Source organism: Phlebotomus papatasi, chromosome 2, assembly GCF_024763615.1.
Source record: "Phlebotomus papatasi isolate M1 chromosome 2, Ppap_2.1, whole genome shotgun sequence".
NCBI classification, from domain to species: Eukaryota; Metazoa; Arthropoda; class Insecta; order Diptera; family Psychodidae; genus Phlebotomus; species Phlebotomus papatasi.
This window is the reverse complement of record NC_077223.1, coordinates 106,749,065-106,761,492: the sequence shown is the minus strand read 5'-3', so window position 1 is coordinate 106,761,492 and position 12,428 is coordinate 106,749,065. Positions and strand designations below refer to the sequence as shown.

Sequence of the window (12,428 nt, the reverse complement as noted above, 5' to 3'; positions counted from 1 at the left end):
CAAACGGTTAAAGATAGCAACATGGGATATTCGAGGAACCACCCTCCATTAACTAAAATTTACTTTAAGAAAAACCAACCATTTGAGTACAATAAATCCAAAGCATTTCCTCTACTCTGCTTTCTAATTTTCAATAAATTAAAAAAATAATACCAAGTTCAAAATTGCATTGTAAAAAAATCATTTATTTAGGGTAAATTAAGCTAATTCAAAACCTGCTTCAAATGGAAATTTTTCGCTACTCCAAATGGAAACGTCATTGTTTTTATGATAAATACAGTACTAAATTACTATATTGATATATTTTCTATCCCACAGTTTCATTATTTAGTTAATTTTGCACCAAATAAAGCGAAAATCTATTCATTTTCACAAATTTTAATTTGTTAATTTTTCAGAAAAATTAAAAGTGTACCTTTTCACCATTGAATTTTTCATCGATTGACCATACTTTCCAATGAAAAACACAATAAAAAGACTGTTGTTTATTCGTTTTGTTTAACATTTATGTCATATTTATGGCTAATTTTAGTTAAATTAAGTGCTAATCTTTATTGTTAACGGTACGTGAAGTTTCCAAATGAAATAATTACCTCTTTCGTGAGCAAAAAGGCTTTTCTGAAATGCTTCAATAGGAAACCCCGGAAATATGATTTTTCTGAAGAGATTTTCTTATTATTTTAGATGAGAAAAGAGAAAAGACCAAGAATAAGGACAAACTCTGCACTCAGAAGCAACTCAACAAGGTTTTGGAAGCCTTTCGTCACAGCTTCACTTACACTGTTTGTCTCCAATTAGAAACTTTCCCTTGTCCCCATTTGGATTAATTTGTTTCCAATAGAAGCATTTTACACTCGCGTATTTTTCTTGTATTTAAGAATTTTTCAAGTTATATCTAAAGAATTTTCACTAAACTGTAACATTCTAGAAGAGTCAAGGAGCAAATTTATGTAATTTACTTCAGAAAAAATATGAACTTAATGCGTTGAATCTACTGTCAAAGTAAAAGCGTCTGGAAATGGTTTTGAATTAGGATATTTAGCTTAATTAAACTTTCTTAATTATTTAGAAGTATTTAAAGTTTTAAATTCAAATGTTTAGGCTTTAAAATGTCAATTAACAGATGAATAGTTTAAAAAAAGCAATTAGAAATTGATCAAAAATCTTAATTAATAAGTTGATGAGGAAAGTGCCCATGCTTCGTACGATCCCAAGCTTCGCAATCACTAAATTTTTCCTATATTTCTCAATAAATGTGACTCCGCAATAATTTTAAAAACCAGGCACTTACCTCTCATTTTTAAAATATGGATGCGACGAGTTACATTTATTGAGACACATCGGAAAAATTTAATCATTACTAAGCTTGGAATCGTACGAAGCATGGGCACTTTCCCATATAATAAAGCACTATCTCTATAACAATTCAATTAATTACCTAATTGACTTATTGGCTAGAGCTTTAAAGGTTTAAATTTAAAGCATCTTTCAAAGCTTTAGCAAATCCCAGATGTATAATTCTGAAACTTTAACTTATGCCCTAGACATACTTACGACTTAAGCCGAGAGACGACTTAGTGGAAAATGATGTAAATGAAGTTTAACCATTATGTCGAGTATAATTACACTAAGCCGTCTCACAGCTAACCCTCAGGTCTGTCAAGGCCCTTACTTAGCACAGTAATGCCCTAGATCTAGACACACTCACGACTTAAGCCGAGAGACGGCTTAACGTAAGTGTAATCAAAATAATTTGACTAAATTTAACCTAGAGACGAATTACTCAGAAACTGATAGAAATGTAATCTGACTATTATTTTAATTATAATTGCGTTAAGCCGTCTTTCGGCTTAAGTCGTAAGTGTGTCTAGGGAATAACTCAACAGACAAGAACATCAGAAAAATAAGACGATCTAAAAATGGTTTTTCATAGATTTTTTATTGAACTCTGTTCCATCTTTTCCACTGTTTCCACCTTCAAATCCACGAAAAAAGTTCACAAAACAAAAGAAATTGAATATATTCATTTTCTCTCGAAATTTATGGGCCTTAGAGACTTTCCTGAAGGAACATGAAGTCAAATCACGAAGGTGTAAAAATCAATTTCTATACAAATATATTACTTGACGACAATTTCTGTACATTGGATTGCAGTTATACTTTCTGTGGAGGTATCTCAGCTGTTGCCAATTGGTTTGAGGTTGCCACCTAATCCCATATAGACTTCCTGGAGAGAATCGACTTTCAAATCTTCGTGTTTTGGGCTTTGGGGTGGTAGCTAATATTCGGTCTCCTTGCGGTGGTTCATAATGAACTATTACAGGTTTATGGATAGTCTCTGTAGGTTTTGTATCTTCTGTAGCTTCTGATTCTTCTGGAGCCTCAGGAACTTCCACATTTTCTGAAACTTCTAGATCAACTATAACCTTTGGAGCTTTTGGATACTCTGTATACTTTGAAGTCTTTGGATAACTTGGATAATACAAATGATCTGAATCTTGTGAACTTTCTACATCTGCTATTATTAATGGATACTCTGAATCTTCAGGAGATTCTGGGTAATCTGGATATGGTAGATACGTTGTATCCTCTAACTTTTCTGGATAATCAAAATTTTCATGATATTCCTGATAATCTGGGTCTAGTACGTAGAGTGTATCACTTGAACTTTTTGGATAATCAAAATATATAGGATTATCTTGATAATATTGGTACGGTAAATAAATTGTATCCTCTGGACTTTCTGGATAATAGAAATCCTCCGAGCTATCTGGAAAATCTGGATACGATTCATATGATGTATCCTCTAAACTTTCCGGATAATCGAAACCCTCAGGATAATCTGGGTAATCTGGATACGGTAAACTATCTGGATATTCTGAATTCACTTGAGCCTCTGGATATTGTAGATCTTCTATATCCTCTGAACTTCCGGGATACTCTAAGTCTAAATTATAAGAAGTCTCAGGGTGCTCTGGATGTAGAGATTCTAAATCCTCAGGATTTTCTGGATATTCTGAATTATCAGGAATCTCTTGGTACTCTGAGTGCACATCCTGAGTGTCCGCAGGACTTTCTAGATATTCCGAATTATCAGGAAACTCTGCATACTCTGAATGTTCATGATCAGTATCCTCTGGACTTTCATCAGAATTATCAGAAACCTCTGGGTACACTGAATGTACATCTTCAGGACTTTCTTGGTATTCTGAATTATCAGAACCATCTGCATACTCTGAATGTACATCCTCAGTATCATCTGGAGTTTCTTCAGAATTATCAGGCACCTCTGGATACACTGAATGCACATCCTGAGGGTCCGCAGGACTTTCTAGGTATTCCGAATCAACAGGACCATCTGCATACTCTGAATGTTCATCGTCAGTATCTTCTGGAGTTTCTTCAGAATTATCAAGAATCCCTGGGTACTCTGAATGTACGTCTTCAGAACTTTCTGGATGCTCTGAATTATCAGGAATCTCTGCATACTCTGAATGTACATCGTCCGTATCCTCTGGACTTCCTTCGGAATTATCAGGAACCTCTGGGTACTCTGAATGTACATCATCAAGACTTTCTGGATATTCTGAATTATCAGGAACTTCTGGGTATTCTGAATGCACATCCTGAATGTCTTCAGAATTTTCTGGATATTCTGAATTATCAGGAACCTCTGGATACTCTGAATGCACATCCTGAGTGTCCTCAGGACTTTCTAGATATTCTGAATTATCAAGACCATGTGCATACTCTGAATATACATCCTCAGGATCTTCTGGAGTCTCTTCAGAATTATCAACAGCCTCTGGGTACTCTGTATGTACGTCTTCAGGACTTTCTGGATGTTCTGAATTATCAGGAATCTCTGCATACTCTGAATGTACATCCTCAGAATCTTCTGGAGTTTCTTCAGAATGATCACAAAACTCTTCGTACTCTGAATGTACATCCTCAGAACTTTCTATATATTCTGAATCCTCTGGGTACTCTGAATGCATAGCTTCCGTACCTTCAGAACTTCCTGGATACTTTAAGTTATTAGGAACTTCTGGATTCTCTGGAGTTTTTATCACATGATTGATGAACAATTCTGCATCCAATGGGACACCAATGGTCAAAGGAACTTCCAGAAGGTAGGAAAAATCCTCAAAATCACCTCTTGTCCAAATAAGTTGACCAAGGTCATTCCTACTTGAGTTGCCATCGTCAATGATGTAGCAAATGTTAAACTCAACGTTAAGATCTACGTGAATTTCAGTTGGATTGCAAAATTCTGACCACGTTTCCGGAAGAATTGAGAGATTTAAAATAAGTATAACCGTGGTAAAACTATAAACGTTGCACATTGTTGGAGTTTCTCAGAAACACTGAAGACGATAAGACACCTGCAGTCGTGTGTGCATACCAAATAATCAGATTTAATTACCTTTAACAGTAACATCACGAATTTATTTGCTCACATCAATCTTTATAGATAATATAAACCGTGGCCAAAATATAAAATTGGGCATTTTCGAATTTAAAATTTGCAAAATAGTCCATTTTTGGATCAAGCAGCAGCTTCATTTTGTAATCAATGGATTGTAGAAATTTCTCAATGATCGTAACGAGACAAACGATTCTATATCTCCTCAGATTGAGCATCTTGACGCGATTCCGGATGTCTTTAGACAGGGCCTGACACATCAGCTTTGCCCTGATCGGATCATAATCTTTGTTGTCTTCATCCTCACTCATTTTCCGCGCGATTGCCTCTTCAATCACCAAAGAGATCTTATTTATTTGAATTTGGGGCGTTACAAATAACTTCAAACGATTCTGATCTTCAGATTCAATGTCCATCAAGGATTCCTGGCGCCTGTTGAAGCGATTCCGACGTGTTCTAGCTGCAAGTCCAACAGAATCACTCATGAAAGCATTGAGTCGATTTGTGGACTTTGCCAGCTGCAGAGTCCTGCAAGTAACAGAAATCAACCTCAAGAATTTATTATTGATTTTCCAGGAGCGACAGCAACATGTTCTGCAGAAGGAATGACTGTGGGGAGCTTTTATTGAACGCCAGAAACCAATAAATCACTCAACTTCAAACGATTTTATTTGGGGAGACTTTCTTGTGCATTATTATTAAGTTGACTGGTCAATATTTTACGTGATTCTTAGGGAAAGACAGTAAATTACATAATAAAATTTGATGAGACTTTCAGTTTATTAAGAGAAAATAATTCTTCAGGGTAATATCTTCAATTTTGAATAAAGTATCCTATAAACAATCAAAGATTGGAATACTAAAGCTTCAAAAGTTTATCCATAGTTACAGAATTATTAACTCTTTCGCGTCATTAGGGTCATATATGACCCGGGGAAAAAACAATTTTTTTGACTATTTACATTAATTGAAATCTATCGGTTTGTGCACGACATCATAATAGAAGGATGTAAGATTCTTGGCTAATTTTCTCAAGACTCCAGATATTCAGGAAAAGAAAATATTTGAGATCAAAAATCACGAATTTCGAACTTTCTAAAATGACTTTTCTTTTTCAAAATTTTTTATATTCATTTTTTTTCAGCAAAAAGTTCTATAGAAACGTAAAATACAATATCCAAAGATTGTATATTGCATATTTTGATATAATAAACTACTCTCAATTTTCCAGAAAAGCGTGTAGAATTTTCCGGGTCATATATGACCCTATTGTCGGCAAGGGTAACAGTGTATTCGTCCCAAACCTATAGCGAAATGTAGTTGGGACATTGTTTTCCTTTGTGAAATGCAGGTGAGACATCTTGCTCCTGGACATTTCATCTTATATCTGATGAATTATAACATATTTTGCAATATTTTAGAGTATTCTGCAAGCGTCTCATATTGTGCAATTGTATTGTGTGTGAATAAACATGTGGATAAGTTTATTTTTGCCAAATACCACTCAAAATATTGTGACAGTGACTGTTCAAGGGATTATCAGGAAGATTCCTTGAACACCAGGAGTACAGTGTTCATCAAGACAATCCAGTTTGCCATGGTTTTGGCCAAATTAATAGCTTCAAGCAAAAAAAAAACTCTTAAAAAGCTCGTGATATAGATTTTGAAAATGGTATGTACAGTACACTTCCCTTGCCGACAATAGGGTCATATATGACCCGGAGTTTTTCCGAGTTTTCACGCAATGGATTTTTTTTTCCTCTCTGAACTATTATACTTGATTTAAAACATTTTTCAATATTGAAATTTTAAATAAAAGATAAATGTAATTATTGTCTTCTTGATCATTTCACTAGTAATTCTTATGACAGGTCTGTATTTAACTTAATCGCAGTCACGAAATAATTAGTACACTTTTGAAAAAATCTACGAATTCTCTGCAGTATTTCACACAAAATATAATAATTAATTTATTTATTAATTTATATTTATGATAACTTATTAATAAAATTTTTAATAATTTTAATTTAATAAATAATATAAGATGTAAAAGGAAACTAACGATTATCATTGTACTATTTACTTTCATTGAACTCAAAAAGAAAGTACATTCAAGTGTGCTAATCCGGACGCTTCGCTATCTGGATCGTTTATGACTAATCCACTTAAAACTACAGTAACTACATTCAAGTTTGAGAAAAAACAAAAATAATATTTTTATCCATTAAATAAGTGAGTGTAATCGACTCATTTCAATCTTGTGCCAGTTTCACTAAAAATTTTCCAGCAGTAATATTTTCGCTAGTGGTTGATTGAAAACATTTATTGTTTTGTCCTTGTGAAAAAAGTATTTTAAATCCAAAGGTTTAATTAAAAGTGAATTAGCGAAAAGGCGACCCAGTTAGTGCATCCTGAGTTATTTCAGTATTATCATTATTTTATAAATTTTCTTTAATATTTTTGATATTTTTTTTAATATTATATTTCTGAATGAAACAGTGAATAATTGTATGGATTTAGAAGAAGTAAAAAAGCATTTTATCAGTCCAAAAATAAGCGTTTAAGTAGCACTCTTCGGAAAACGATCCAGTTACCCCACCTTACCATATTCAAAACGAAAATTAATGAGTTAAATATTTTTAAAAAAAATGAGTTTTTTGAAGTTTGAGTCATCCAAAGGTGTCTCGCTTTCCCGTACATTTAGGACAGAATTACATTAACCGTTCAATCATTAGGGGAGACTGGGGCAAAAAGTCACAAAACGGATATTTTACTTTTTTACAAGCTACTCGAGCACTTCAAAAATTTCTAATTAGCGCAGTTTTATAGGAAATTTACCGCTCTACAACTTTGTGAAAATAAATTTCCTCTATTTTGTAAGGAAATACGTTTATCGAGCCAATTTCTAAAATATAATTTTGTGACAATTCTCAAAATTGCTGGGGCAAATAGTACCAGACATTGGGTATTATCATATTTTGATTCACTTCATTACAGGCTTCCGTAAATTTGAAAAAATATCTAGGCCTAGAGGACATATTTTCATAGAAAATTTATTCATCTACACCCTTGTAAAACACCGTTTTCTCTGCGAGATAAGTGAGAAAACGAGAAAAGCGCTTTTGAAGCTATTTTAGAAAAAAAACACAAAAGACTGAAAATCGTTTGACCAATGCAAACAACAAGCGGCGATACATGGTAATGACGTTTCTTCTCGCCGTGAGACATCAGAAATTGCTTCGCTTTTTTGTTACTTTTTGCTCTATATCTTTTGTTACTTTTTACCCCAAGTGGTCATTTTTAATAAAAGGATTTCTGGAGAAAATAACTTTTGTGAAATTCTAAAATAGATAGCGGATTCGTATTCAAAAAATCCAAATTATTTAGAAAATATTGACCAGTGCATCAATTTTGGAAAATAAGTAGGTAATAATGGTAATAATTGTTATCTTCTGCAAGGAAAATATTTCAAAAATAGGGCTAAAACTTTCGATATTTTTTTATTTTCTAAATTCCTTGTTCGAATTTTAAGAAACTTACGACATTGAAGAAGGTCCATGTAGGCTATCTATAGGAAAAAAATTGAGCCGCTATCTTTTTTACCTTGGAAGATATTGAATTTTGAATTTTTCGATTTGTGACTTTTTGCCCCAGTCTCCCCTACTCATATCGGCAAAGACGTTAAGAATTTATGCAATTCTCTCAGAATTCTCATGAATCACTGAAAACACGGTGCGACAAAATTTACCTTTTTGTGGGTGTCTTTGACGAGAGTGCCAAAACTTGTTAGAGGGTCATTTAAGGACCTCAAATCTGCAATCCGTTTGTCCGGGTCACCTCTAGATTTTTTTGAAAAAGCATATTTAGTTTTTTGATGTTTTATAAAATTCAAAAATTCATATCTCCGGTTCTAATTATCCGGTGGTAGTCACATAAAGCTAAACTGACGCGTAATTTCATCCTCTATAACTCTTGTGAACATATCAAGCATCTACGATAAAAATGAAGTATATTTTTTAAAGATTTTTTGAAAAAGGGCACCTAAAATGGTGCATTTTTCTGTGTTTTTTCCATCTTCTAGTAATTTTCCCACTTTAATAGAGCATTTTATATGTCAAATAACTATGCCTAAAAGTTAGAGAATTTAATATTCTTTCATATCTTTTTGGTTTAAATTTTCTATCCTAATTCGTTTATTCACAATAATTTATTGAAAATAAAATGCATTATTATAAAAATAAAATCTCTTATTATATATAATTATTTGGTATCTTTGTCTAACCTACTAAAGAGCATTCTCTTTTGCACTCTCACTTACACATTTCACATAAAAAGAGGCGAAATGAAAAAAAGAGACGTATATAGAAATAAAGAGAGAAGAATAGTTTTTTGGCACTCATAACAGCTATTCTTCTCTCTCTATTTCTAAATACGTCTCTTTTCTTTCATTTCACCTCTTTTTATATGAAATGTGTAAGTGAGAGTGCAAAAGAGAATGCTCTTCAGTAGGTTAGACAAAGATACTAATATAATTATATATAATAAGAGATTTTAATGCACTTTATTTTCAATAAATTATTGTGAATAAATGAATTATGATAGAAAATTTAAACCAAAAGAAAATGAAAGACTATTAAATTCTCTAACTTTTAGGCATAGTTATTTGACATATAAAATGCTCTATTAAAGTGGGAAAATTACTAGAAGATGGAAAAAACACAGAAAAAGGCACCATTTTAGGTGCCCTTTTTCAAAAAATCTTTAAAAAATATACTTCATTTTTATCGTAGATGCTTGATATGTTCACAAGAGTTATAGAGGATGAAATTACGCGTCAGTTTAGCTTTATGTGACTACCACCGGATAATTAGAACCGGAGATATGAATTTTTGAATTTTATAAAACATCAAAAAACTAAATATGCTTTTTCAAAAAAATCTAGAGGTGACCCGGACAAACGGATTGCAGATTTGAGGTCCTTAAATGACCCTCTAACAAGTTTTGGCACTCTCGTCAAAGACACCCACAACGTGTCGCACAGTGAAATTATTCTTGATTATTGGACAAAAAATATTTAGAAAAAATTAGTAAAAATTCTAATAAAAGAAGAACGAAGTCTTTGCTTAGGCTAAAATTGTACAATTTTACGCAAATAAACTTTCTTTCTGACCGTTTTATAAATTTTTCACTTATTTCTTAATTTTTTGTTTAAATTTTGATTATACCTCGGATTTTGTGGAAGATAATCATAATAACTGCAGCTTTGTCTGGCAAAAGGGTAAGTTGAAGAATAATCATAAAACATTGATGGTAACAATAAGAACATAACGATTAATGTGATTCTGCCTTCCAAATCAAAAACATTTCTTCAGAATAAATTGAAAGTTGCTTAGTCACGTAAACTCTTAACCACCGAAAACATCTCCCCAGATTCACAGTCACCGCAATTTCTAGTTTAATCCTAATGTAAATTTCCTCACCGACTCCTCCATCCTTTGGCTGCCATGGTCCCTGTATCCTGCTCAGTACTCTCAGTGTGTTCAGGTGAAAGTCCCACCTGAGACTGCATTTCATGTGTTTGGATCGGGTGCTAAAATTCCCTCAAGGGGGTGTGACTTTGTGTGTCTGTGGGTGACCTTTTCACTCTCTGCCACCCCAAAAAATATCACCCACACCTCCACTTTTCGCGCCAATGAGCCACTTGAGGCGTTTTTCTTCGACCCGAAAACACCAAATATACTTTACGGCTTGCCTTCACCACTTCTTGCCACTCTTTAACAGCCACCAAGCATAACTTCCCCCACGAGAGCTTCCCTCCAACGATCGCTAGTCAATCATGCACACAAACTCCGGCAACTTTATTAGATATAGCACCGATATGGGCCACTAACTTCTTCACTAGAAGGTGACTCGCAAGCTATCAAAAGCTTTTTGGAAAATTTAAAAGGATTTACTTTACTCGAAAAAGTTTGTTTCAACGGAAGAATTGATTTAAAAATAGTTTTTTTTTAAAGGTTTTGCTTAGAATATTGATCGTCAACTCAAAATGATAAATTGAGCCATATATCAAATAGAGGAAAGGACGCTACCTTTAGATGACTCAAGCTTCCGACATGGCAATTTTTTCTATGTTCCTAATGGATTTGATCCATAGCCTTTTTTGGAAAATTTAAGGCATTAGATTAACTATTAAAATATAATATTAATGGCTAAATTCATTAAAAACTAATTTCAAAAATGAGTTGTTCGAAGCTTAAGTCATCTGAATTTAGCGCGCTTTCCCCTACCCTTGGTTCAAAGCTAAGTTGTTAATCCTTTTCGAAATAGATTGTATAAAGGGACAGCCGACAATAAGGATACACCCTGCAGATGTATTCTCTCTCTCAACTTTGCATGCTAAATGATAGTTCAATATTCCCACACTTTATTTATGCCGTCCAAGAAGCCCTCACCCCTCTTCTAGATTTCTTTTGAAATATGTATTGAATTCTGGATATTTACGTGCAGAAATCCGAGCCAAATTCACGTATCACAGCAATAAAGCAAGGAGTCTTTCATTGGAATTTGGCGCCAATTTCCCATTCGCAACCTCATGTGGAGGGGGCCTGATTCTAAATGGTGGAAGGGTGGGGGAATTTTCCTATATATTACCTATATCTTACACTTCTAGAGCTTTTCTTTTGATGAGAAGAAAAGAATTGCTTTTTGTCTACCGCGAGCCTTCAAGTGCTCAACCACAAAAGGGGTTTGATTGTGGATCTTAGGTGGGCAAGAAATCAAGTTCAGTGGAAGGTTATTACTGAACGGGGGACAATACTTTTAACACAGTAAACTTTTTAATTCCTTTTTTTAAGTCATCAGTAAGGTAAAGTGCCCTCGAGTCGACCGGTTCCTCGACTCGACCGGTGGGTCAATATTTGAATGTTTTAATGGTGAATTTCTATAAAATTGTCACTGATTCGTATTTATTTATGGAATAATTGACCTATTAATGTTAGATCATACGCCAAATATTAGTGCAAATATAAATAAATTGAATAAATAACTCTACCGGTCGAATTGAGGAACCGGTCGACTTGAGGGCACTTTACCTTACTTTATTTACATGTGCTTTAAAATAATTATTTATAAGGTAAGTGAAGCATGTATCGACCATGAAGGTTAGATCGTCGCTCAAAAATACTCTGATTTTTTCCAAATTATTTGCTCTTTACTAGGGTAAGTGTGCCAAATTTCGGCCAGCATCTAATTTCGGCCACTTTGAGTGTAATTTCGACCATGCAAATAAATTAATTAAAATTATGTATGTAATCTTCGAATAGTCAATGAATTCATTTTGCTTTCCTAAATTTCTTATTCATTTTATGTTTTCTTTTTCAATTTCTGAATTCTACAATGTCCAAAGAAAAAAACCATCGCTTCTATGAAAAAGATGATGTGGAAAAGTCATTGGAAGAGTTCAGGAAGTGCAAATTGCTACGGGAATCTGCGCGTAAATTTGAAATGCTACTCTTCAGGTGTTTAGGACAAATTACACGGAAGATCTCTGGGTTTGTGAGTCATATAAACGTATTAAATTAAATATCAAACTCGTTCCGTTTGACGTTTTGAAATTTTCTTTCCGTTGCGTCACAAAATGTGGTCAGAAAAAAGGTGGCCGAAATTTCACACAAAGTGGCCGAAATACTACCCAAAGCAATGTCCATATTTTTATTATTTTTTCAATATTTTAGGAAGTGATTTAAAGAAAACAAAGATGATAAACTAGTTTTCAAGGATCCATACAACCTTCCCGAAAAGGAAGTAACAAAAAATATCAATATGAATTTAAAATATTGCATTTCAAACTTAGGACTTTGGTGCTTACCTGCTACTATGCCGAAATTTGGCACACTTACCCTAATTGTTTTTTTTTTAAATGTATCAGTTACTAATGGAACGCATGTTACGAAGGATAATTCGTTAAAATCGGCAAATAATTTTCAAAATATCATTTTATTTT

General features: G+C 33.5%; 2 protein-coding genes across 2 annotated transcripts; both read right to left on the bottom strand.

Annotated features, from left to right (window-relative positions):
• Nucleotides 1-1,920: 1,920 nt before the first annotated feature.
• LOC129800671 (sporozoite surface protein 2-like) lies at nt 1,921-4,388 on the bottom strand. Its single transcript, XM_055845242.1, has one exon. The coding sequence runs from the start codon at nt 4,344-4,346 to the stop codon at nt 2,100-2,102; it is 2,247 nt and encodes a 748-aa protein (XP_055701217.1). The 5' UTR covers nt 4,347-4,388; the 3' UTR covers nt 1,921-2,099.
• Nucleotides 4,389-10,166, bottom strand: LOC129800694 (uncharacterized). The gene is made up of 2 exons (XM_055845282.1): nt 9,907-10,166; nt 4,389-4,954 (listed from the first exon to the last, which is right to left on the bottom strand). The coding sequence occupies exons 1-2, from the start codon at nt 9,993-9,995 to the stop codon at nt 4,462-4,464; spliced, it is 582 nt and encodes a 193-aa protein (XP_055701257.1). The 5' UTR covers nt 9,996-10,166; the 3' UTR covers nt 4,389-4,461.
• Between the last annotated feature and the right edge of the window lie 2,262 nt (nt 10,167-12,428).

What these genes read in the sequence shown, in the direction of transcription:
- LOC129800671 (XM_055845242.1), bottom strand. Translation starts at nt 4,346, where the DNA reads ATGTGCAACGTTTATAGTTTTACCACGGTTATACTTATTTTAAATCTC.
- LOC129800694 (XM_055845282.1), bottom strand. Translation starts at nt 9,995, where the DNA reads ATGCAGTCTCAGGTGGGACTTTCACCTGAACACACTGAGAGTACTGAG. An exon ending in GCCAAAGGATGGAGGAGTCG is followed by an intron (nt 4,955 to 9,906) that starts GTGAGGAAATTT and finishes TGTTACTTGCAG; the next exon opens with GACTCTGCAGCTGGCAAAGT.